A 26,862-nucleotide genomic window follows, 5' to 3' on the forward strand; every position below is an offset into this window, starting at 1 on the left:
TGAAATGGGCCCACGATTGCAAAGGCGAGAGATATAGTAATGGCAGGGTTTGTAATTCTAAACATAGTCCGATTAAGAAGCAACCCACTCAAAAGATGCAGTGCTCACAGCCATTAGATTACAATTCAATGATAAGTGGTTAAATATCAATTACTAATAGTTAAACTTATAACAAAAAATTTAATCATAATTAAATCAGCAAACTGAATATGATCCACTCAAATTACATATTGCGTTGCTCGTACATGTACTCCCCTTCGTTCTGTTTAATTTTGACTTTCAGGCCTTCTCTTCCGTAGCAGACCTTCCTTAACCTTCCGTAATTATTGTGATCTTCTTTTGTAACTATATAATATTTGAATCGGGATCTCATTTTCCCCACTACATATATAAAAAGAAAAGAGAAGCTGACAAATTTTAAATATTAGCTTGCCAACTCGGGGTGTGTTGATGGGCCCACCACACCCCCGAAGAAATTGGAAGGCAAAAGCTTAGCTCTCTCGGCCGACAGCGAATTGGGGGAAAGGAAAATAGTTATGACTGCGAACCGAGTTATTTCAGGAATCGCTTAATCTTCTTTACCATTCCAACTTTAAAATCCAACCGGACAATAGTCGTCGTCTCAGGGACTAGTCTGTGGAATTGAAGAATGCAGGCGTCGAGTCGAGCTATATAATGTTTAATGGGAACGAGATGAGTTTGATGGCGTTTTTGATTTCATCGTTGTGAGAGGTGGGGTGATCACCGGGGCATGAAGCGGAGGGCGTCAGAATGGCGGCCTCGGCTGTCGAGTTGGATCATGTACTGGATCTGGTGTATTCTTGGGATCTTCCTAGTGGTTGCCCTCGTTCTCTTCTTCGTGCAGCACTATCAGCTCATTCCTCGCCAGCTCCCAATGGAGGTGAACACAGCTATCACTGAACTTTTAACTAATTCTTACTTTCTCGGACCGCTTTTATTAGGTTTTTCTCTCATTAGGTTCGTCTAGTCTTTGGATTGTTGTGTTTCTGTTATGTTAAAATGGGATTTGCTGTGTCTTTTTTTTTTTTTGTTGTTTTTATTCACATTACGTCTAATTTCGATTTGCTTAGATGGCTTGCGATCAAAATTGTGAAGTTTTGGTTGGATTATGATTGTTTTTTTTTTTTTTCTTGCTTGGCTGAGCTACGCAAGTAAGCAAACCCGGTGATTTAATGGTTTATGTCTCCATGTCAATTGAATTTGTATTGATACCCCACTAGAAAATTCATCTGCTGAAGTATGAATTTTAATCTAATTTTCTCTCAAAGCCCCTAATTATCATAGCCAGTAATTTTAGAATTTGATTTTGAGATCATTCAAACTTCATGTTTAAAAACTTGTCAAGAGGATGCAGTTTGCAAGACAAACACGAAGATGCTATGAACACCTGGATCTGAATACAAATAGGTTTAAATCAAGCACTCATAACATAATTAAATATTTTGAAAGGCTATTTCAGAGACCAAACACCCTCCAAATTGCATTTTCTTATGGTTAAAATGAGTGTTGGCGAGAAGAATCTGAAGAGCCTAAAATCACTCAATTTTAAGTATTTAATATTCGGAGATGCCCAAAAAAGATCAAGACATCAGGAGGTATTTTTCTGACTATTTGATGGAATATCTAAACCCTTTTAATTAAATTAAATAAAAAGAACCCTCAAAACTTTTATAAGTAGGTCATAATTCTGTACATTAAAGAGAGGATTTTCATCATATAGAAATTTGTCATTCGTCAAGAATTTTAAAGCTTTGTATGATGTCATCACAACCTTGATGCCATCCATTGCTTAACATCAACACCCTTCATTGCCACCACCAAATACTGAATGTTGACCAATATCGATGCTCATCATTGTCATGTGCTCACATTAATCGTTGACTATCATTCATGTCCATCATTGCCGTCGCCCGATGTCGGTCATTGACCTATATCAATGCCCATCATTGACACTATCCGAGATCTATCCACGAATGTCATTCAACATTCATCTTATCGGTCGGCCAATTTTCTCCCATAAAGAGGATGATAAATATAATTAGCCATCATCACCTAACTTTTGATTTTTCTAGTTAACTGTCATTTGGTTTCAAATCCATCACCCAATGTCAGATGAGGCCTATCAACCATCAATGGCACCTATCTTCTTAGTTGTTTAGTTATCAACCATCAATGGCACCTATCTTCTTAGTTGTTTAGTTATCCTTCCTATCAAAAAATAACCAAATTGGTTGCCTATTGTTGCCCAGCTATCAACATTCCTTGTTGATCGCTATTGACGTTTCCTATTAATAATCTTACAAAGATTTCTAATAACCAACATTTGATGCCCGTTAGTTACTAATGCCCAACGCCTACCTTTATCATCATCTGTGAAAGTTTAATGCACACCAAGAGGCAGGTGAATATGGTGTGGGATACTTTTTTGCCTTATAAATTTTCTTTATTACTATATAAATAATCTAGTATAGATAATGGAAGTAACTAATGCTTTTATTCTTAATTCAAATCTCACATACCGTCAGACAGAAGTTATAGTAATAAATATGCACATTGGAAGTAATCAATGAAATGATATTCAAAAGCTGTAAGCATAATGATTAAATAAATAATCTACTATGCAAGTGTACAAGGTGTTATGTTATAAGATGATTAAGCCAAGTTATAATATAATTGATGTGCTAATCTTTTATAATTCGATACACTTTTGTGGTCAATTAAGTTAATCTTACAATCATAACAACAGTAATAAGTAATGGTATAGTGAGTGATTGAACTACTAGTACAATTATGGAAAATAAATATAATGTAGTACCTTATATTATTAATTATTTTAACTCAAAATAATAAATAATTTATCTAATTTAAACATATAACATTCAAACAAAATAGTTATGAGTAAATGTCCAAAAAATATAAATCGAAACTATTGTGCAAGATGGACATATCCTATATTTACATGGTTTGACCTATGTAATAGCCTATGTCCACACTTCTTACTAAGGATGTTACTCTACTGGAGTAAAAACATCTTCATTCTTCATGAATGAAGAAACTCTAACAATCTTTTTTTTTTTCACAAGGAAACACACTCTTATCCTCTTCCTTCAAGGGGAAGCATACTTGCATATTAGTTATGGTCAGGGAAAACATCTCTAAGCTCAAGCCCAGTAAACTTTGTATGAATCACACTATTCTAAACACTTAAGTGGTATCCAAACTAATCGATAATTTTTTCAGAGTCCAATGTAATTGGATGCAAAATGATTGCAATATAACCACAAATCAAATGCAAAAAAAAAAAAAAAACATAAGATTGAGAAAAATATTATTTCAAACATTATCTCAAGAGATTGAAAAGTAAAATGTCTATAGCATTTCTTTTTGAATATGATAAAACCTTTATACTTAAAATGTTTACATATTTTTAATGTGAATATATGTGGAATCATTTGGGTAAGATTATAGAAATATATATAGAATGATTTAAGGCTCATTAAGAAGCCTACGATCAAGCTCCTATAGGACAAAATTTTGTCATAATCCTCGAACGGCTATAGAAACTATTCATTTGAGTGGCACCTAAACGAGGAAAGATATAATATTTTAAAAAATTAAAAAAAAAATATTTTTAATTCAAAGTATTTCATATAATATATAAAACCATATCCAGAAAATACAATAAAATTAATGGAATATGAATTGAGTTTTAATTCTAAAAATATAAATAATTTTATTAATTCTAATTTTAACATATTTTCATGAATTTTTAATTAAACACTAAAAATTTTTAAATATTTTTTTAAGAAATACACACACTCACAACATATATTAGCAATAAGCTATCATAAAAATTCAAAGTAAAAAATAAAAGTTCTAAATTTATCAAAAAATTAACATATATAAGTTAATTATCTTTAATAAATGTCATTAAGCATGATTAGCATGATAATAACAAATTTAATAATATAATTATGAAGCTTAAATATACTTTATAATAATATTAGTAATCAATTCCAAGATGAAATAAATTTTTAATACATGATTACTAATTATTATAATTTATGAATAATAAATATTAGTAAATAGAAGTAAATTCAATTAAATCATTAGAAATCATAAATAATCCTTGAATAATATAGAAATGCATTTTAAATTAATTTTAGGTATGTGTTTTTCATCTTTGGAATATTTCATGGTAATTAAAAACTTCATTATATAGTGAGCCAACTAAAGACAAACTATGTTGTTTGCTTGGGAGTCTTAATTTTGTTTTCTTAAATTATCTTGATTCACAATTTACAATACATCTTCAAGTTGTAAAGATTCTAAAAACTAATGTAATATATAATTTGTTTAGTATATGTGTAACATGTTGAAGAACTTAGCAAATCAATAGGGGACCCCACACAAAATTTTTATCATCAAATTACTAATGAGACACACATGAGTTCATGGGGTTATGAATCTCTTTATATTTGAAGTTGAAAATTTATGTTTTTGTGAATAGATGATGATGATTGATGATAATATTAATAACTAAAGTACCTCTCACTAGATATATAAAAAGTTACAAGTTCTCTATCTAATTATATGCATTTATTCAAATTCATTTTTGATAAACATCAACATAAAAAATTTTCCCTTTTTGATATTATCGAAATGGTTCATCATGAATTATAAGATGACAGCTGCTACTGATGTTCTCTATTTATATATGATATTCCAAATAAAATCATACATGTAAAGGACTAAACAAATAAATAAAGGCATGCATATATAAGATCCAAAGTTTATCTCTGAGATCAATTGTAAAAAAAATAAACTATGAAATAATAAATCATGATATCATAAAAGAAATTCAACCGCAATATAAACTGAATATGTAAAAATATAATGTCAATTATAAAAAGAAAAATCATTAATAATGATACAACTTATTAATTAATCATTTTAAGTTTGTTGGTCACAATAGAAATGAGAGGACAACAAAATCATGTTTGCCTAAAACAATTATAAAGATGTACTTAAAATATTTGAGAAATATTATTCATGTATGTTCATGATGCTAAAAATTAATACTCATTTTGGTATCTGAGCAAACATGTAACTAACTCAATTCTTGAGCGGTAGCACACTATGACCAAAAGCCACATGATGAAACCCAAATTAATTTTTCTAACTTAATGATCACCTGGTATTTATCTATTTAATTTAATGATTCTTTATACTATTTTAATTTCAAGCTAATAGAGAAGGCTTATTAGACCAAACAAAATCACATCAGTAATCTCATCAATTTTGTATATTATTTTATACCCAAAACTCGATAGTACATAAGGCTATGCTATGTTCCTTAGAATGAGCTAATCAAGTTAAATATAGGCGAGAACTAAACCATGAAACAAAAATTGGCATGTTTTAAAATTAAATTAAAATATTTTAAAATTATTTAGAAAACAAAACCAAGAATAAGAAAGTATTACTGTGAAGCATACATAGTGATGTTGAATGTACAACATATGGATAAGTGAACGTTGGTTTAAAGTTCTGTTTAAGAAATGAAGCATAATTTATTTCAGCATGAATTTTAATAACTCAAAAAATCTATGAATCATGCTAAAACATATATGTTATATAAGAGTTATGAGTATTTAGTATGAATATTTATACATTTCTATAATTGCAGAAATTAACTCACATAGTATACTTGCTAAACGTGTGTAAAACTAGCTAAAATAAGGAGAAAAAAGTAAAACACGGAAGTTTTTAGACTTATTTTGATAATTTTAGCTCGTATCAAGCCTTCAAAACTTTTGATTTGGATTCTAAATATTTGATAGTTCATATTCAAAATTTGTACTTCAAATTGGTACCTCATTGTTTTCACTAATCCTCCATTAACACAAACCGACCTCGCAAACCTACTTCTTTGATTTAATTATTAAATCACTTTTAGGTTGATGAACATTAATATTTAAAAATGCATTTATGTGCAAATGGTGAGAATAATAAGCTAGTTCCATTAAGAGTCGAAACATTTGATGATGTAACTTTAATGTTCATTGATTTCTTAAAGAAAAAAACATAAGTGTCATATCTTTATCTATTGCAGTAAATACAAGTCATAACAAGTAGGGCATGCATAAAACATATTGTAATTTTAGTATTTTTAATTTGCTACAACATAAATGAGATTATTCATACAAACAAATTAGTGCTAGCAGAAGACATTAAGAAATAAATCATTTATTCTACTTCTAAGGCTAGCATTTGCACTTTATAAACTAACAATCTTAAAATATAAATCATGAGCATTTTGATCACTAGATAATAATTCATTTATTCCAACTAATTATTCTATAGTTTAGAGCAATAATAAGCAATTAAATATCATGAATATCATGATACATGAAATAGTGAAGTGGAAATATACATTAATATGTAAATCATTCAATAAATTAGAATATCATCTTCTATCGAATTAATTTTATAATGTAGAGCATTCATACAATAAGATTAAGATATGATAGTATTCAAGGATGAATTACTACATTTAGTTCTAATATTAGCAATTTTATATGTCTCGTTTTCTAAAGTACATGTTGGTCCTTCATTAAATTAGTATCCTGATTATGGAATGAAAAATTAAATATAGAAGTAATGAGCTAGGCATTCAATTTAATTTTTAAGCTATCCATCTCATTTTCTAAAGATAAATTTTATCATGAGATTTTTTATATTTAGTAAGGCTTTTCTTTTTCACTCTTAAGATTCCTTATTAAGCTTTTAAAGGATTGTGGTTCTCTTTTTACTAGTCATATTATTTCTCTTTCAACTCAATAAAATCATTAATCAAATCATTTAAAGCATTTGAGGGCTCTTCATAAAAAAACACTTGCATTGCTTTTAGCGTTTGAGTTGTGATGGTTGTTCATTTTTTTTCTCTTTTTCCTCTTCATCATGAACTATTGGAAAAGGCATTTTTTATTCACCTTCATTTTCTTTTTGCATAGGTTTTTCCTTATTCTTATTTTGGTTCTTTGTGAAGCATGTTATTATGAATAATCATCTTGTAGCACATTGACATTTTCCCTGAAGATTCTTTTCTCCTTTTATATTAGTTTTCTCATTTGTTTTATAATCAAAAATAAAAAAAAATAGTGTGTGTATCCATAATAGATTTAATAGTATTTAAATATGAAACTAATTGGAAGTCATCCAATAATGACTTGCAAAAATAAATGATAGCTTAAGAGTTCATTTCACTTAGTTTCAATACATGAAGAGAAGCAACTGTTTAATATAATATTGAATTTAATAATTGAGATTTTGTAACAATATTAAATATACAATTTTTTTAATAGCAAAATCTCTTTTACCTAAAATAAGAGGATGAAAATTGATTGTCTAAAAGACAAGAAAAAACTCAAATCATGTGTCATTAAGATTGAAATTCTAGGATGTTTAAGTCTAATAAAGATTATCAAGAGCACTAGCTCGGATATCAATTGAATGTTTAATGAATATGCAATTCATCCCTTCCTGATGTGCCTTAAACCTTCAATCTACCAAGCTGATTGCCCACCATAATTCTACTTTCGATGTTCACCTTCAACTATTGTCGACCAATTAATAGTGTTTGATTTCTTAGCTACTATCATATTACACTCATTTTTTGTTCATCTTTCTCTCCTTCTAGAAGGAGAACAACCAAACCACTTTTCCAGTATCATGTAACTTCAAACAATCTCTTATTTGACACCTTCCAAAGATTGAAGTTTGATGCATGTTGTTCACAATCGTCTAACACACATCATCCACCAATTTTGACTCTTTTGTTATTAATTTTCTGATCATTTTTCTACTAAGAGATTGACTAAATCGAATACACATTTTCATCTGACTGTTCATGTTCCCCAATAACCATCATCTGACGCATGATAATGGCTAATGCCCAATATCCACAACCACCAATGTTGGATATCCATTTTCTCAATCTCCTGGTTTTTGAACAAGCTAATTGCCTTCATTGCTTGATGAAAAATTTAACACCACAAGTTTCTTTCTACTACCATCACAGGAGATGCCTTTTGTTGTTTTCGATAATTACATTGATAACTTGTCTAATTATTGTAAAAGACACTTTTTATAATCTTTGACTCAAACATATGGTATTATTTCAACAAGGGTGTGCCCATAGTTTTTCCTTTCCCCAAATTCGGCATTTCCTATATGCTTCTCTCAAGTTTCAATTAATTTATTGTAGGCTCGGAAAATTTTGATGCCCCGAACTCTTTGTTGGTTTTGTTTTTTTATTGAGAGAGCTTTTAAGGCTCATATTTTCATAAGGCGGATGGAATGATAGATAAGACACTACCCAGAGATTTCGCCCTCATTTTGCGAGGACCTTTTAATCTGGAGTTCGAGATTTTCCATAAGCACAAGCCTTTATGATTAATTGGCCCTATTGATAACAAGAGAGTAGCGACAGACATATATTTCAAATTGTAACATTTATCACTTGGAGCTTAAAGCATATGGTATAGGAAAGATGAGCAACTCTATCAAGATCCCATGATCCCGTTGTCCAGGGTTGTTGTTGTCCTTGATCTACTTAGTTAGATGAGGTAGTCGACCCAATCTAACTGAATGATTCTTCAGCAACCATGGTTTGCATCGTCCAATAGTCCCTTATTGATCTGGGATGAATGTTCGTCTAAGGAAACAAATTTAATTCAACCTTAGCTAACTGAAGGTTTGAGCCAATCAAATGTATATTTATGGTTCAGAAATCAAAGGACAAAAAGTCGCTAGGGAATATATAGGCTACAACTATAATCGTATTATAATGGTGTCATTTGTTGGCAACCACCTGACTAGTTTGCTTTGCTCACAACCATTATTTTGTAGAGCTTTTGGGCCAAACCATAAGGACAGAGGACTCGGGTCACGTTTTTACTAGCTTGAAAGTATTTTGGATGTGAATATAATAGCACACTTCATGTGGCATTAACTCATTTTAAGCTTAAGTCAATACAAAATTTGTGACCCTCGACAAACTATTGCGGGGGGTGGATGTGATTTTCTTTAAATTTTTAAGTGATTAATTTTACTTAAATATTTAATTTGCTATTTGAAAATTTTATATTAAAATTTACCCTTATATAGATTCATGATCAATACAAGCATCATCGATGTGTTTGGGCATTTAAAATTTTTATGTTTAAGATTCACTTGAGTTTTGTTAGTTTAAAATATTTAAAATATTAGTCTTATCGACTCCAAGATGTGGAGGAGGATCATACTAGATGATTTAGACTTGCAAATTCTTATATTTTTTGATTTAGATATTATAGAATTTACTAGACTTGTCAATTTCAATCTTTAAGAGAATGAGGATCAAAATAGGTAGATGGGACTTGTTGTCAATTTCAATTTTTTTTAGAACCTACAAGTATTAGGATACCTACGAGTACAACTTTTTAAGGATACTTTTGGGTATGAAGATGATCTTGATATGACTTCTTAAAATAGTTAAAAAGGTAAATATTTAAATTGAAATATGAATGATTAATTTAAAATGAAAGATTATAGTTTGATAATTAATGAATCACATTTGTTTGACATATTCATACATAACATTCAAATATTAATTTAATATATAATTGCTTACTAAGAGATGTTAAACTTATTGTTGAAATCAATTATTTCTTTCAGGCAAAACTCCAGGTTGATATGTCTAATAAGAGGGATTTGTTTTACTGGTTATTTGTTATGATTAATGTATAATTGCTTACTAAGCGGTGATAAACTTACTATTGAAATCAATTATTTCTTTCAAACAAAACTCCAGGTTGATATGTTTGTATTGATTATATTTTCTTTTACTGCTTATTTCGGAGTAATGTTAGACTGTTATTGGTTGGATTGCAATATTGTTTTATTTTCAGAATATGTTGTTACTTTGATTTAATTTGATTACTCTTTAGTGTACTTGGTGGTTTTTCCTTAGTTACTCTTTTATTATTAGAAGGTTATGATGATTTATTGTAATAATTTGTATAAAATAAAATAAAGAAAAAAATTGATACCGTCCTACGTTGTTCCTCCGTTGTTCCTAATTTAGTTAGTTCTAAATTTCATAGATCCCATTTTTATTTATGCTTCCTCAATTATCTGCTTTTTTTATAATTCCTTTTGTAGGTGAAAAGTACAAGACTTGATGATGTTTCTGTTGAGAGGATGAACTTTACAGAAGATTTGTTGTCCAGCACATCACTTACCCGGCAATTGGTTGACCAGATGACACTATCGAAAGCCTACCTAGTTCTTGCAAAGGAGCATGGTAACTTTGATTTTGCTGCAGAACTAAGCTCACAGATCAGGACCTGTCAAAGATTGCTCTCACAAGCAGCAGTCAGCGGGAAGCACATAACACTCATGGACGCCCAACCCATTGTCATTCAGCTATCAAAATCAATCAACAAAGCCCTAGATTACCACTTTGACATCAGCACAACAATCTCAACGCTGAGAAACCATGTCCAAGCCCTTGAAGACCGCGTCATCGTAGCAACTGCTCAGAGTGCGGCATTTGGCAGATTAGCGGCTGAATCCATGCCAAAGAATCTCCAATGCATCAATTTCAAGCTCACAAAAGATTGGCACCAAGAACAACCCGCTCTCAGACTTCGTGCAGAAGAGCAGCAGGACTCCCTCCGTCTAATCGACATCAACCTATATCACTTTTGCGTCTTCTCCGATAACGTCCTCGCGACTTCCGTTGTTGTGAATTCTACCATTGCGAATGTACAGCACCCACAACAGCTTGTTTTTCACGTCGTCACGGATAACATCAATTACCAAGCAATGACTGCATGGTTTCTGAAAAACAACTTCAAAGGCTGTACTGTAGTGGTGAGAAGAGTGGAAGAGTTTTCTTGGTTGAACGAATCTTCCTCGCCGTTGGTTAAACAACTAGCGAGAGCAGAAACACGGAGTCCGCATTCTCTGCTCAAATACTTGCGGTTCTACATCCCAGAAACTCACCCGTTGCTGGAGAGGGTGGTGGTTCTTGATGATGACATCGTTGTCCAAAGGGATTTGACGCCTCTCTTCTCCATGAACATGCACGGAAGTGCTATTGGAGCAGTGGAGACCTGCCTCGACTCGTTCCACAGGCTTCATAACCATGTCAACTTTTCCCATCCGTTGATCAGCGCAACATTTGATCCGCAGGCCTGTGCTTGGGCATTCGGACTCAATGTGGTCGATCTGATAGCATGGAAGAAAGCCAACGTGACCGCAAGGTTTCACTACTGGGTACAGCAGAATGCAGACGGCTTGATTTGGGAGGGGACTTTGCCGGCAGGGCTGCTTGCATTTTATGGACTCATGGTTCCACTTGACCGAAGATGGCATGTGCTGGGCCTGGGATACGACTTCCAGATCGATTTTAGGTTGATTGAGAGTGCTGCTACTTTGCACTTTAATGGGAATATGAAGCCATGGCTGAAGCTGGGAATTAGTAGGTACAGGCATCTTTGGTGGCGTCACATAGATTTTCTACATCCTTATATTAGAGGTTGCATGCTACACAGCTAGAAAGATCTGTATTTTGGAGGCGGCGGAATTCATTTTGGAAGATGCAATAATTTCTTCAGATCGTATTGGAGAAGGACGGCGATTTTTTTATGTGAATATATATCATGAGAGATGCCTGTGAAGAAGAAAATTTTTCATGTTTAGTATAGGAAGTTTATTCTTTAAGCCTATGTTGGCGGTTTTCAAACTTGTTTGTGCTATGAAATGTATTTCATTTCTCTATTGCAAAGCGTGATTAAATTTTGAAAAAATTGTATCTTTTGCAGTGATTTATTTACATGGTCGCATGCCAGCTAAATGTGATTACATTCAAAAATTATTTTGATTTCAGAGCATAGAGAATTTTAAATATTTTGATTTGAAGTTAAATTCATGTGGATTTGATAATATTTAGAATTTAATAACTTCTATTGGCTAGATACATTGATGAAATTAGAATAATAGAGTTTAAGAGGATATTTATACAACCTCCAGCCGTTCTTATTTTTGAAATGATATTCATACATAGAAAATTAATAATAATAACTACAAAAAGTTCTAAGTACATACAAATCACCAGCAATTCTATAAATAAAAACCATGACCATGCAGCATAAGAAATATTACGGTTTTCATACTTTTTTGGGAGCTTTCAAATGCCTTTCAGCCCTTTTACAGAGAAGTGAGGTAGTCTTTCATTCCTCTGTCACCTCAGAATTCATTGAAATGTATTGCACCGACTTTCCATACAAAATAAGTCGTTGCAAACATTACAGTACTGATGAAGACAAAAGAGAAGGCGACTGCAAAGAGATCATTACCTCCAGGCAATTGAAACTTCCAGCCTTCCTGCCCTAATCCACGATTGCTGTCATCAAACAAGTTCGTTGGAGCTTCAGGGAGGCCAGAGCGCTTCTTGCCTTTGTCAGTCTCTCTTAATGCATCCAGAATTTTGCTTCCCATTGCCGGTTTTATGGGTTTAGATTCAGTATACTTTGAGAGAACCCTTGCTGCTCTTAGCTTCTCCCTTGCTGGTAGAGGTGCCGTCTTCAGCACAGGTTTTGGCTTTTGAGGTTGAGCTTCTTCCATGCCTGTAACTTGCTGATCAGATGTGCTCGTGTCTTCAGTGGTAATAGACTCTGAGCTGCTTGATTCAGCAGCAACATTCTTACTATCAGTCCGAGCCACAATCATCATCCATCTCGCCCTATTGTTAAAAAACCTCGTTCCATAATATAACAATTTTGGATTATACACAAATTTCTTCTCACTAAATGATCTCATGCTTGAAGGATATTGCCTGAAAATCCGAACGCGGCTTGAGAAGTGCCTGAGCTTTACCTGCAGAGATTGCAGAACGGTTAGGTTTTCTCAATAGATGTAATGGGTGAATTATTGGGTTTAACTAATAAGCCTCATTTGTTATTAGATTATTAGTGCGTCATTAAGTTTTCTCATGATGTAATGGGTGATTTACTGGGTTTAAATAAGAAGTTTCATTTGTTATTAGATTATTAGTGGGTCATCAAGTTTTCTCATGTTTTTAATAAACTAAGAATAGAACCCGAAAGAACTCTTATAATTGCATTACCCCATCTCCCCCTCAATACCTAGAGTTCTAGCAAGTTCAAATGCCTCATTATCATTTAGGGCTGCTGCAACTTATCAAACTTATCCAGATAAGCAGTTTATCCGGATAAGTTTCTGATCAGCAACTGATCCGGATAAGCTGGCTGGCAGTTTGGTTTGTGGGTTTGGAAAATAGCTGATTTGCAATTGTTTCTGAAAAAATGATCATTTTCTTTCTGATCTTGATAAACTAACTGGCTATTTGATTTGTGCGTTTGAAAAACAACTGATTTGCAGTTATTTTTGGATAATGAACATTCTGCCACTATGTAATTGTGTTGTTTGCAAAATAATTGTTATGACTATATATTTGATAGTTTAAAACCAAAAAAAATTACTTCATAACAGTACAAAGAAAAGGATATACCTCACTTAAGAGTGAGTATCAAGAAACCTAATAAAAAAGATACATATTAAAATTACAATTAAAAAATTAAAAGTATGATAATATTCATTTTAAAATGCAGAAGAAACATGTCACAAGCAACGTTGTCCATTAAGGATCCATCGAATCTCAATCACTATCGGCAGTGGAATCGATCAGAATAACTGCTCAACTGAAGAAGTCACTTCTCCGGACAGTATGCCCACCGCGGGCACCTGTAGAACTTTGTCCCGTAACTATGTGTCTGACGTGACGTCAAAAATGAAGTTCGTAGTCCGAAGTGGCAGAGCACTCGCCTGGAGGTTCCTGAAATCCTTGAGTTCATCTTCCTTCAAATATACAAGAGAGCACCCACTAGTCATAATAGAGAAATGAAATTCATTGGTTAAATATACAAGAAAATGGAAATAAATAGAAACTATGCAAGCATAAATTAACTAAAGGGCGTGAGGGCTCAGAGAACTCACTACACTAACCAACGAATCTCTCACTACAAGTAGACAGTAAACCATGTAAAAAAATAGGGTTTTTGGTTGTCTTTTACCCACTAAAAACCAACCTCGCGTATCACATATGCATATCATCAAAGAAGGTCATCCAAAAAATCCTCAAAAACTATATCGTCGAAAATACAAAAGGAATTTGGTTGTCTTCATTGAGATTTCACATGTGACACAAACCAACAGCGACTGACAAGCCATCTGAAGAATCCAGAAGTTCAAACATCTCATCGTCAACCTCACATGCCCAAAAAAAATCAAAAAAATAACAAGCAAATGAAGAAAAGTTATTGCCAACATGTGAATAATGTAAAATCAAAAGTAATAATGATACAACAGGCATTAAAAAAAACATAGTTTATAAATTAAAGATGAAACGGCTGGTCAGCATCCAACGATAGCATTTGTGATCTGCTCTCTCAAAGCTGTCACTGCACCTTCGTCATCCTAGGTTTCAAATTTCGATGACTCCCTCTCTGCCAATGTTATAAACTGTCCGACATGAAATTCAAATGCTTCAGGTGAGACCTGCATCTGATCGTCGTCGGCCATACTGAAGTCTGGATCCGACCAAGAGTAATGTCACAGAATATAGTTGTGGAGCGTCATTATGACCACCACAATATGTACTTGTTTAGAAAACAGGTATGTTGATATATCACATAGGATGACCTATTTTTTCTTCCACACCCCAAATATTCTTTCAATCACACCGCGTAGGGAAGAGTGACGTTTGCTAAACATTTTTTTCTTCCACGGGAAACACCGCTAGATCTATCGAAATCTGAAAAGTGGTATTTGATATCTGAAAATGACTTCAGAAACTCCCTCTGTAAGTGATATCCAACATCCAACAAATAATATTTACCTGTTCAAAAAAACATTATTAGTAATTTTTAATAAAAATACCTAATGTTGTATATAAATGAACGAGCTTGGAGGGTGAGGGAAGCATTGTCTATTATTTAAGTCGCATAAGCAAAAAGCCGACTATCATGTGCACTCTCTTCTCGTCTGGCCATCAAAAATGTGAAACACAAGTTTAAGTCACACACAATCATCACATTTTATGTGAGTGATCCACACCAACAAATGTACGTGCCCATTCCATGATTCGGTAGTCGTGCATCAACTCGGGTACCGTCAATGGGACCAATATAGTTCTGTTAAAATAGTTAAAGATGTTATTGTCAGCAAAATAATTAAATTCAGATGTGAATGTAAGGCGTGAATTAAATTTACCTTAAAGAACGACTTATATCGCGGGTCATTGAGAATTTTTACAGGAGTCGTCTCAAATGACGGATCCTCTGATCTAATTATCTGTGCTGCTAAACTGACTAGTGCTTTTAGACCCATGGAGAAATACCAACTGATTGCCTCAGAGGAATGCTGGAAACACTCCAACGCTCCTCTTATTGATTTATTCTGTGCTTGAATGTATAGTGTTATTGTTAACTCCTCCCTTGTGGTCGTTCTGGAGGAATCGTGGAGCTCATGGTTGCTATGAAGTTCGTAGAGGAGAACCAAAAAAATGGGTACTGACATGCTGAATTTATTATTGAACCTTATAAGATGTCCTAGCATCTCACCGACTCATTTATTATTAATGAAGGACAATGCCATGCATGGAGTTCGATCCACGGTATAGTGGTAGTATTCGTATAATATTATCATAATCAACACAGCAATTCTATTCGAGCGAAGTCACTGTCAATCCATTCTGCAAAAGATTTTTGTTAAGATTCAAGAATATCTGTCTGCGGTGATATAACTTTAAGAAAAAATATAAAAAATTAATAGTAACTGTTCCATATTAGAAATAACAGTGTCATCAAACAGTGTTATCACAGAGCCATTTTTTCATAGACAAACGTAAGTTTTGGACATAAAGCTCAAAGCGCAGCTTCATGAATATTTTGTGGGTTGAGTCCTTAAGTAACTTAACAAAGTTTAGATAGAATGTTGAATCAGCCAAAAGTTCAAGATGTGAATCTAAAACTCGAAGAAAGTCATCTATGGTGGTGTCATTTGAAGGACAAGATCGAGATGCACAAACTTCTATCAGCTTATTTATTGAACTTCTGATGAAAGCGTCTTTTTCATTTTTCCTTTTCTCCACCCTAGACAGCTTTCATTGGCCTGCGGACTCGAGCTCCCTCAAGTTTATGCTCGGGCCTTCGTCTGACCCAATAACCTGCTCAGCTGCCATATCATCCGGTATGTCTGCTAACCCCTGCTCACTTAGGTTGAACGCATGCATGCCCACCGTGAGAACCCTCGTAAACATGAGGTCCAACTTCTCTTCCAGGTTCGACTCAATTCCACTCACCTTGAATTTCTTAGTGGCTGACACTATCTGCAACGTTCAAGGAAGCATATTACTTAAAACGGAAGAACATGTATAACAAAAGGAAATACAAGCATTTTGGGGGGGTATGCTTATTGTTTGTAACGTCTAATTCCACCACTCTGAAGCATCAATGGTCCGCCTGATAGAATCTCAACACCTGTGGATCCTCGTTTCAGTTCCTTCCATAGCTTTCAATCCTTTTTTAATTGGCCTCACTTGTTCTTGAATTTTAACCTATCAAACTCCTTTCCTATCATTTCTTGGAACCTCTTTGAAATATTTTATCACCCTTTTATCTTAAAGTGGACGGTGGATTAATTTCAAGCTCAATCTCCTTAATACAGAGGTCCCAGAATATGTTTGTTACTTCATTGTCCCACATTGCTGACGAAGCCACTTCTTTGGTCTTAACCATAATGGAACTAATAATATAAATGGATAATGAAACAAAATGATAATGAAAGTAAAATAAAGAACATGAAAAAAAAAACGCCACGAAAAATAAAGACCAAAACCAACAAAAAAACAAAAAATAAATCATGAAAACACGAGATAAAAAAAATGGAAAAACACCCAACAGTAGAGAAAGGCCCACACACTGAGGTCCAACCAATACCACCAACAACTACACCCAACAGTAGAGAGAGGAGACGCACACACCAAGATTCAGCCGCCAACAGCAACACCCAAGCACCAGCAACAACACCCAAGCATCAACAACAACACCCAACATTAGAGAGAGGAGACATACACACACAGGTCCAGCCACCAACACCAACACCCAAGCACCAGCAACAACACCCAACAAGAAAGAGATGAGACACACACTGAAAAATTACTAGTTCTATAAATCTTTTTCACAAATTTTTAAGCTGCACTGGCCACAAAATCCAGCTAGCAAATACCAACAAAGAATGGGCGATTATAACATTAGCTATCAACAGTGAAACCCACAAAGACTAACAGGTTAAATAAAAAAAGAATGAACAACCCAACCTGTCTAAGGAGATAGTAGGCAAACTGTCTAAGCCCATATTTAGAATGAAAGGATCCCTCATTTCACATTTTATAAGCACGGATCTTTCAAACCAGCCAATGAACTCATGTGGAAACCCTAATTTTTCCAATTTGTAATAAAGGAAAGCCAAGTTACTCTATCAAAAGCCTTCTTCAGGTCAATTTTAGAGAAGAATTTTCTCATGGAGCTTTTAGAATTAAAACCAAACAAAGAACTCATCATTACTTCTACTTTCAGTCTTTTGATATACAAACTTGACATCATCCTCCCCTTCACATAGCCAAACACATTTGGCACTTTGCTTGACCCTAAATATATTCAGAATAGGTGACATTAAGAAGTTGAGATTCAATGGAAGAGGCTTTGGCAAAGAAATCTTGATTCAAAGGTTGATTTTCCAATTGAATCAAGATTTCTTCTTGCTGACTTTTAAGGTCAGAAATAGAAGCAGAAAGAAGAGTTCAAGAATAGCTTTTCCGCCTCTTAAGAGCAATCTGAACATTAGATAGCTGATTGCATAAGGCAAATAAAGGACCCCATTGGCATGGCAGTTCCAAACAGACTCCACAATGTTAAGTAAATGAGGAGAAAAAATACAAATAGTTTTTAAACATGAATCCGCAATTCAAGTTGGAAGATCCACAAAGAAACAAAAAAAGTATTCTAAATGAGGCTTCTTGAATCTGAGTAATAGATTCAAGTATAGTCTAGAAATTTCTATTTACAAAAGGCACCCTTCAACTCGAACATGAAGCATGATCTAACAAAATTAAATTAAATTACTCGAAGTCGAATGCAAAGTTGTAGATCAAGGGAATGTGATGTGGTACATTATCATTGCAACAAAACTCCTTTTCGCCAGCAAACTAGCCTTATTTAATTGCAAACACACTGCCATAAAGCAACCACACTTCCATCACAAGTAAGAAGAGCATCCACACTTCCATCACAGGCAACCACACTCACATAACATCCCAATTTCATTCATTCATCAAATTCTCCATAAAACAAATCGCACGGAGAAAGCCCAGTAAAAGCATCTCAATTTCATTCCAGTAAAAACAAATCTCAGTAAAACAAAGAAAGCCCAGCAAAAATAAATCTCAGTAAAAACATCCTGATTTCATCCATTTATCTAGTAAAAACAAATCGCACGGATAAAGCCAAAATCGCATGGAGAAAGCGAAATTACCACAAGAATAACCACTTGTAAAGGAGAGGGAGAGGAGAAATAGACCATATGTGTGAGAGGGATTGAGACTACCGAGAGTGAACGATGCTATTGGAGAGAGGCAAAAGCAAGGGATGCGAGAGCGAGGGAGATCAACTCTAGTGCTCAAGTCGAGGGCAGAGGGGATGAGAGGGCAACAGAAAAATGCGAACGAACGAATGCGGGATGCGGGGTAGTTTCCGCGGACGCGTTTATTAACAATCCAAAACGACGTTTCGCGAAACATGACAGAGACACAATTACCAAACAAAACAATGACGCTTTGAAAACGCCATCCGCGACTTTAATCCGCCCAAACGTCCCCTCAATGCAATATTTTCTCTATTTTGAGGTAGTTTTCTGATTTAGGTTGCAACAATGGTGTTTACATTGAGCCTGGCCATTGTTTAGGTGACGTATCGACTCGCATCATCTTGAATCCCACCATCTCTAACCCATCAAAGTCACGAAATGACAGGCTCGGCCAGACTCCGCATCGCCTTCAATGATTATGTGGAGAACCAAAATTGTTATCGACTTCACCTGCCTTCATTGAATTTTGTCCCCCTCCTCACTCCACATCCCCCATGCCAAATCTGCTTGGAACCAACTCCATCTACGAAATTTCCAAGTTCAGTTGATTCACAGCACATCCACATCTCACAAAATCTCTATATCCCAAATTTGAAACCATTCGCTCTGGCAATCACCAATATACTGTCGCCTCCACCTAGATCCACCTTGACCACTCCATCTCCACCCCAATTCGACATCTTCCGCCCACATCTGCCTGCCTGCGCCACGTTTTGCCAAATACGCTCCATCCCAAGCCACGCCATATCACTCCAAGCTGCTTAAATAATGTGACTACGATATTAGCAAGTCAAGCTGTAGTGCTGTTTATTTATCATGTGAAATAGCAAATGGTTCTAGCTGTACCAAAAAAAGGAGGTCACAAATGGCGTAAAGGTTTCATCACTGAAGAACCCTAATGGAAAGATAGCACTAGAATCATCCAATATGAGTACAATAATGGCTGGATGAAGATAATTTACACAAAGCTATACAGCTAAACATCAACTAAATTATGGAAACATACACACTTGGAAACATATAGAAAGGTTTGAACAAGTGAATAACATCAAAAGGAAGCTTGAGCCAGTAAGAAAATGTCTCAAGTCGTTTTAAGACAGTTCTTTCAAATTTATATATATATTATCTAGTTTTGAACATCTTAATCCTTAGAAAAGAAAGGTGAAGTTGATTTAAATTAAACATGAGGATCTAAAACAATTCGAGCAGGTTTTAGTATCTATATCAAAATTTAGGATTTTTAGCAAATTCATGTGATATTATAAGATAAAAAAATCAACAATCTACCTGCTGAGTCATGCCTAATCAAATGATCGCACCAGAATTGCAGTTATGTAGTATTGAATAAGGATTAAGATAGAGAAACACACACACACAATATATATATATATATATATATATATATATATATATAGATAGATAGATAGATAGATAGATAGATAATAAAAACAATAATAATAAACCGGATCAATAAACATAGAGGCATATGTAGATTGGTAGCTCCATTAATTCCTTAAGTTCACTTGCTGTAATAATACCAAATTGCATCTATGTCTGAGAACTTAATCATTACACAAAAAAATGAGAGATCTATCTTGTTAAGTTATCAGATTAAGACCCAAAATCACTACTAGGGCTGCAATTGAATCAAGCATGAGTGCAATATTATTTAAGCTCATCCGTTAAACTTTTTATTGAGCTTGAGCCGAGCTCGAATAGAATCCAACTTTTTAAATTTGGGAGATTTACATACATAGCACTTATAGTATTAATGTTTACTTAACTCACACCTAATTCATTTTATTTACAAATGACACCTGAATTTCTTTACATTCTAAAATATAACTCCTGCAACACTTCGTTTATCCTTCATCCCCAGCCCTTCTCCAATCTGCGACAAAGCATCTCCCTTTCCGCCCAAAGTCCCACACGTGAGCTCCTTGAACCTTCTCCAAACTACAAAGAAGTATTTTGGAAAGGCAAAAACGAAGAATCTTCCTTCACCCCCAAAATCCTGCATGCAACTGCTCACTTTTCTTAAGCGCAATGAGCCATCCTCACAAGCAGGGAAGGAGTTGCTTAACCCTGACAGCTATGCTTTAGTGACCCTTACAATAAAATAAAATAAAATAATGAGAAATAATTAATTAAATTAAAATTTTTACTTACTCCCGCCGAGTACACCCTTGTCCGGTTGATAACTAATCTCACACTTTCCAGTTCGAGCTCTTTGTCCGAATCAGGGTATAACTACTCCCAGGGAGTTACTTTTATTGAAAGGTAAACCAAGAAAACAAATTCCTATTTTCGGTCTGAACGGCGGAAAAATATTATGTCCAGATCGGAGTCCAATTAAATGCAGACACGTGGCCTTGTGGGACCCACAAAATTCCGATAAAAAGAAAAACGCGTGTGCGGCTTGGCCCGACCCTAACCCGGATCTTTATTCTTAAAAGGTGTCATTCTGGCTTTTGTTTTCCCGCGCCCAACTGAATAGCTATTGTTCTATTGTTTTTTTTTAGGATTTCAATGGACTTCTTGCTGAACGACGAAATGTTGGAGGTCTTGCAGCCATCATTCTCACTCAACATTGAAGATGAAGCAAGTCTATAATGATTTTTAGTTTTATGTTAGTTCAGAGTTACGTCCGTATTGTTTTCTTGATTTTATGATAGTGTTATTTTAATATTTTTTGATTTTTTATTTTTTATTTGGTATGTTTAGATTGAAGTTAGTTTTTACTTTAATTCTGATGTTGTTTTTGGTGTTATCTTTTTGTTTATGGTATCAATCTAGTGTTATTTTTATGCATGTCTGTTAGATTTTTTGGTGTTATTTTGTTGTTATTCGGGTGTGATTCTGGTGTTACTCTATTTTTTTCTTATAATTTAGTATTGCTAATGTGACATAATAGTAGTTATTCTAGTGTAAATGGTAGTGTTAATGTGGTGTATTTTGGTTTTTTTATTGTTGTATTATTTAACTATTTTGTTGTATTATTATGATATTATTGTTAGTCTTAATATGATAGTATTGTTTTGTTTTTCTTGTGTACTATTTTCTTTTTATTGTTTGTTTTTTGGATGTTATTGTCGTATTTTTTTAGTTTATTTGGTTTTATCCTCGAAATATTCTCATGTATGCATGTGAGCTAGTTATTTGTGGTGTTATTCTCGTGTTACTATGGTATTATACTGGCGTTATTTGATTTGTGCTAGTGATATTGTGTTATTTCTGCTTTATAATTGTGTTGTTGTTTTGTTGTTGATTATGGTCTTGATGTGGTGTTTTTGGTTGTGTTATTAATTGGGTTATTCTAAAACTTGTTTTGTTTACAATATGACAGGAAAATTATGCGTTGCAAATATCAACTCAAACATACACCGGACTGTTGATGGATTCTATAAGTGAGCTCTAATTTATTATGATTCATTGTAATTATTAGTTTTATTTGTTGACACACTTATCATGTTTGCATGATTATTATTTTTACCCTTTTGACTAGTTGGATGATTCCGTTAAAGTGTCAATTTGTTGTTATTTTTTTGTTATTGTGTTGTTTGTGTTACAAATTTAATAATTCAACAACTACATCTGAAAAATACTCCAAACATCAACATGTTCGCTCTCGAACCAACGCTCCATTAATATATCCTCCAATCCAGCACGATCCAGTACTGCTTTCCTCTTATTAAGGATGAGATCATGTATGCATCGTTAACAAAGAATTTTTGTTACAATTTAATATCAGCACGGCTTCTAAACATTATAATATTTTTGAACATTTACTTACACCCCGAGGTAGCTGGCAATACACTTATCTATTACATCCTGCATTGCAACTGGAATTAATGATCTAGCAAGATAATCAATCACTGAGGCCATAGTACGACGCTACAAAAGAATTCAATACTCGTAACATTTCTATGAAATTTAAAGATATGATTAAGAGCAGAAATGACTAATTATTAGTACTACTAGTGCGTAGTCGTTTGAATGGGAGATCTGGCTCGCTACATCTATGTCTTCTTGATTGGGCTATTATTTATCGTCTGCAATTATTAGTGCTTGTTGCCCCTCTTAGGCTTCATTGTCAACAAAACTGTGCATCTTTTATTATTCCAGCAGAACTATGTATAGCTTCTATCATTGTTGGTTCTCCAACAGGACTATATACAACTTCTATTAATGTTTGCTCTCGAAAAGAATTGTTTACAGCTTAAGTGCTGGAGGAATCTACAAAAGACGATGCTCGAAGAGCCTACAAAATAATAAAACTTTGACAAAATTAATGTAATATTAGAAGATGGGGGTGACAATAGAAATAGTTATTTGCTAGATGGGTGAGTGACTCTAGAACACCCTTCACTTATCATTCAACCTCTTTAGAATCTTCCTGAAGTGTCGCATCGCCCGTGAATACATTGTCTTCAACATATTTTATTCTTTCCGGTGACTATCATCTGATCATCTCCATCTGGTAGTATGTACACCTATATTATCGTTATTTACTATATTCTCTTTATCAATTAAATTCTCTGTATCAATGTCTGGGACATCTCCCAAATAATGCTGCTCAACAACATCAGTTTTTTTTCTTTCTTTTTAATTGGTATGTAAACTCAGGTGAACCCACTTCCTTCATCCTCTGGGTGGACTTAACACTTCAGACAGAGGATTTGTGTGTTCCCGTTGTCTGTATTTCAACCTCTTTATTTGTTTTGGTTCTTTCTAATCTTTCAACCATATTTGTTAGGTTGTTTAATGTATCGCTTACATAAGACATTTGTTTATTGATTGTATTCATAGATTCTTATTAATCAAAACTTGTCTTTTCCTGAGCTTTCAATAGCACCATTATTAATTTAAGTTCTTTATTACTTGTTGTATATGTGGCTTTCAGGGTAAGTTCGCTGGAAACAATCGGTATAGGGCTGAAGAAGGTCTGGCAGCAGTTTCATGACGTGGGACCACCCTGGCAGAACTCAGTTGTCCCTGTTCCAAGTTGGAGAGCAAATGTTGCTCATCTTCTTTCAAATCTATGAAAGAATCATAAACCTACATTGCAATTCAAAATGTCCATAATCAATTCAGAATAGCAGTGAAATAAATCACTAACTAAAACATTAAAAAATATAATTAAGTAAATTTTAACTTTTGCATGATCAAGTTTTTTAAACGCTTCGTGAATCTTTATTGTTGTATGTCAAAACAAATACAACTAGAAATAATCTCAGAATGCATAATATCTATTGTATACAATATATACTTACCGTTAAAACAAAAACAAATCTCTCGATGTATCCCATTGACTGATTGCGTCTTAATTTAACGGTGGTAATGCTCCTTGATCAATGATAAAGTCACAGATGATAGCGGACCAACTATAAGAAGAAAATAACTGTACATTTTCGCCAAAAGAAATAGGCCTTGCGGGCACACTAAAATTGTTCGAGGGAAAAAATAAATTCATTAGTAAAAAATTCAAGCATAACTTCTCAAAGGGAATGGAAGATCCTCCTACAAAAAATTTGATCAGTTGATCCTTTATTTGTCTGACATCCACATAAGAAGAGGGGTTTTCTTCCAAATAACTACCTCCCATTTGTTAGGCATATGTTATATCAACGTCAAGTGGTCAGGGTGCAATTTAACTTCTTTTCCACCCATTCTGAACACTCTCCTTTCGTTATCCCAACATCCCAAAATGTGTAATATCAACATATTGTCCTGTGGATATGGAGGCATATCAAAAAAATGGAAGACATTCATTTCTTTCAAAGAATCCATTGTCTCCTCTGAAACAAGGTGTTTGACGGTATCCAAAGCACCATTTACTGCAGAAGAACATCAAGTGCTCATAATGCAATTTAATTTCTTTTCCACCCATTCTGAACACCCTCCTTTCATTATCCCAACATGTCAAAATATGTAATGTCAACACATTGTCCCGAGGATATGGAGACATATCAAATAAATGAAAGACATTCATTTCTTTCAAAGAATTCATTGTCTCCTCTGAAACAAAATGTCTGACGGTATTCAAAGCACCCTTTACTGCAGAAAAAGAACGACATCTACAGTTGAATATCCTTACGTTCAAAAATCTACAAAAGAAGGGAATGAAAATAAGAGCACCAGAATATCACAACAAGAAAAAAAAATAGGTGTTATGAATGCAATAACAAATAACACCAAAATATCACCACAGTACTACCACTATGTTAGTCAGATATTAAAGAGTTTAAACACATCTAATACCACGAAAAACATGAGTAACACCTAAAATTAAAGCAATACAACACATATAGAACTTTCAAACACAACAGGAAATAAAAATAAGTGTTATGAACTCAATAACACCCAATTACACAAAAATAACACTTCAGCAACTATCACTGTGTAATTCAGTACCACAAATGACATCAGTTTGGAGTTCGGACGTAATGTTGTATTGCTTTGATTTTGGGTGTTATTGATGTCTTTTATGGTACTGAATTACACAATGGTAGTTGCTCAAGTGTTATTCTTATGTAATTGGGTGTTATTGAGTTCATAACACCTATTTTCCTTTTATGTTGTGTTTCAAAGTTGTATATATGTTATATTGCTTTGATTTTGGGTGTTAGTAATGTCAATCATGTTTATCATGTGTTGAACAATTTGAGTTATTTCAAGGTAGCTTGGGATTGAGGTAAAGTGAAATTTTAGTCGTGAGTTGTACTTGCATAATTTTAAGTTAACTCAAAAAGGTTTTAAATGGCTCGGAACCAATTGGTGCATGGTCAAGTTAGGTAAATTAAAGTGATAATTCGATTTTGACTATAAAGTTCGAGTCCAATTACTCTTCAACATTTTGTTTTCAAGCCAAGGCTAGCTCACCTGAACTTTGTTAGATGCACTCCTATGCACTTAATATGCTTGCACTGCAAAATCTCTTGGATTCCTTCTTACAACTATATATCACAACCATTCTTACTTGACAAATGGGAAAGTTGGCCTCTTTATGAGAATCAGTAAAAACAAGCACTCAGGGCCCGTTTGTGGTGACGGTTTTGCCGCGGCGAGACGCATTTTTCTTAAAACCGCATCAATAAAAACTAGCACTTAGGGCCAGTTTGGGACGATATTTTTACCGCAGCAAGCCGCATTTTTCTTATATCTCGGGCAGCGGGTTTGACCCCGCAGCCTGCATTTCTTATTGACCTTTTTCCAGTGTTGCTCTCCTTTTTGGCAAACGATGGTTTAATATTTTTGCACTTCAAAATCTCTTTAGATTCCTCCTTGTAGCTAAATATCACAACCACTCAGAGTTTAGGATAACCAAAGATATAATTACCAACTCAGGGAAATTCATGGCTCATCCTAATTAGATCAACCAAAATTAGTATGTAGCAAGGGCTTGCATCCATATCGCTGATTGCATGACCTTAAACATATCAAAAAGATAGTTAACGAGTTATATGGATTTAGGAGCTGTCTGGTGATGGATTTAAGTGGAATTTAACTTAAATCTGCCTGCAAAAAAGGGAAAATTTTAAAGCTTGCGCTTAGAAGATCCAGTTTCTTCTCAATTCCTCTAAATTTTGTTTTAAATCCAAATTTACAGGATTTACTAAAGCTGTCACCAGACAGCCCCTTAGATTGAAACCATGCCATTTTCTCTCTCTCATTCTCCCCATAGCATCAGAAATGCCGGAAAGTTTGTTGTTCGTGAAAGCAATAATGACATTTTTGTCAGAAAGATTCTAGTATTATAGTGACTCCACAGCAAGAAAAAATATATTTCTTCTAATGGTTTTGATCTCTACTCCAAAATGCCTTGTTCAAATACTCCACAGCAAGAAAAAACAGGAATTTTTATTCAAACGGCAAGAAAAAAAGTCTCTCTTCGCCAGTAAGGCGACACCTTTCAGTTTGTAAAAATTGAAAACAAAGGAATCTAAGAAGAACTTACAGCCGATGGGAGATCCCTCGGCGAGGAGCACATGCTGTTGGCCATCTTCCAATCATTAAAAGAAATTTTAAGAGGAGAGCAGGAGACGAAAAAGGTGATCGAGGGAAGTC

At 34.0% G+C, this 26,862-nt stretch overlaps 3 protein-coding genes across 3 annotated transcripts; 1 reads left to right on the forward strand and 2 right to left on the reverse strand.

Annotated features, from left to right (window-relative positions):
- Positions 1-370: 370 nt before the first annotated feature.
- On the forward strand, positions 371-11,646 carry LOC110038695 (probable galacturonosyltransferase 11). Its single transcript, XM_020743593.1, has 2 exons — positions 371-901; positions 10,228-11,646. Exons 1-2 carry the CDS (start codon positions 752-754, stop codon positions 11,626-11,628), a joined length of 1,551 nt encoding a protein of 516 aa, XP_020599252.1. The 5' UTR covers positions 371-751; the 3' UTR covers positions 11,629-11,646.
- On the reverse strand, positions 11,639-26,862 carry LOC110038696. The gene is made up of 3 exons (XM_020743594.1): positions 26,753-26,862; positions 12,429-12,948; positions 11,639-11,743 (listed from the first exon to the last, which is right to left on the reverse strand). Exons 1-3 carry the CDS (start codon positions 26,795-26,797, stop codon positions 11,658-11,660), a joined length of 651 nt encoding a protein of 216 aa, XP_020599253.1. The 5' UTR covers positions 26,798-26,862; the 3' UTR covers positions 11,639-11,657.
- On the reverse strand, positions 15,069-15,835 carry LOC110038699. Its single transcript, XM_020743595.1, has 2 exons — positions 15,364-15,835; positions 15,069-15,284 (listed from the first exon to the last, which is right to left on the reverse strand). Exons 1-2 carry the CDS (start codon positions 15,706-15,708, stop codon positions 15,189-15,191), a joined length of 441 nt encoding a protein of 146 aa, XP_020599254.1. The 5' UTR covers positions 15,709-15,835; the 3' UTR covers positions 15,069-15,188.

Source organism: Phalaenopsis equestris, unplaced genomic scaffold (assembly GCF_001263595.1).
Source record: "Phalaenopsis equestris unplaced genomic scaffold, ASM126359v1 Scaffold233549, whole genome shotgun sequence".
In the NCBI taxonomy this organism is placed as follows: Eukaryota; Viridiplantae; Streptophyta; class Magnoliopsida; order Asparagales; family Orchidaceae; genus Phalaenopsis; species Phalaenopsis equestris.

Bases quoted from the DNA above. Each gene is read 5' to 3' on its own strand.
- LOC110038695 (XM_020743593.1), top strand. From the start codon at position 752: ATGAAGCGGAGGGCGTCAGAATGGCGGCCTCGGCTGTCGAGTTGGATC. The intron at 902-10,227 runs GTGAACACAGCT...TTCCTTTTGTAG, and splicing joins CTCGCCAGCTCCCAATGGAG to GTGAAAAGTACAAGACTTGA.
- LOC110038699 (XM_020743595.1), bottom strand. From the start codon at position 15,708: ATGCTAGGACATCTTATAAGGTTCAATAATAAATTCAGCATGTCAGTA. The intron at 15,285-15,363 runs GTAAATTTAATT...CTATTTTAACAG, and splicing joins GATATAAGTCGTTCTTTAAG to AACTATATTGGTCCCATTGA.
- LOC110038696 (XM_020743594.1), bottom strand. From the start codon at position 26,797: ATGGCCAACAGCATGTGCTCCTCGCCGAGGGATCTCCCATCGGCT. The intron at 12,949-26,752 runs GTAAGTTCTTCT...CAATCTCTGCAG, and splicing joins CGAGGGATCTCCCATCGGCT to GTAAAGCTCAGGCACTTCTC. The intron at 11,744-12,428 runs GTAATGATCTCT...TCTTCTTCACAG, and splicing joins GAAGTTTCAATTGCCTGGAG to GCATCTCTCATGATATATAT.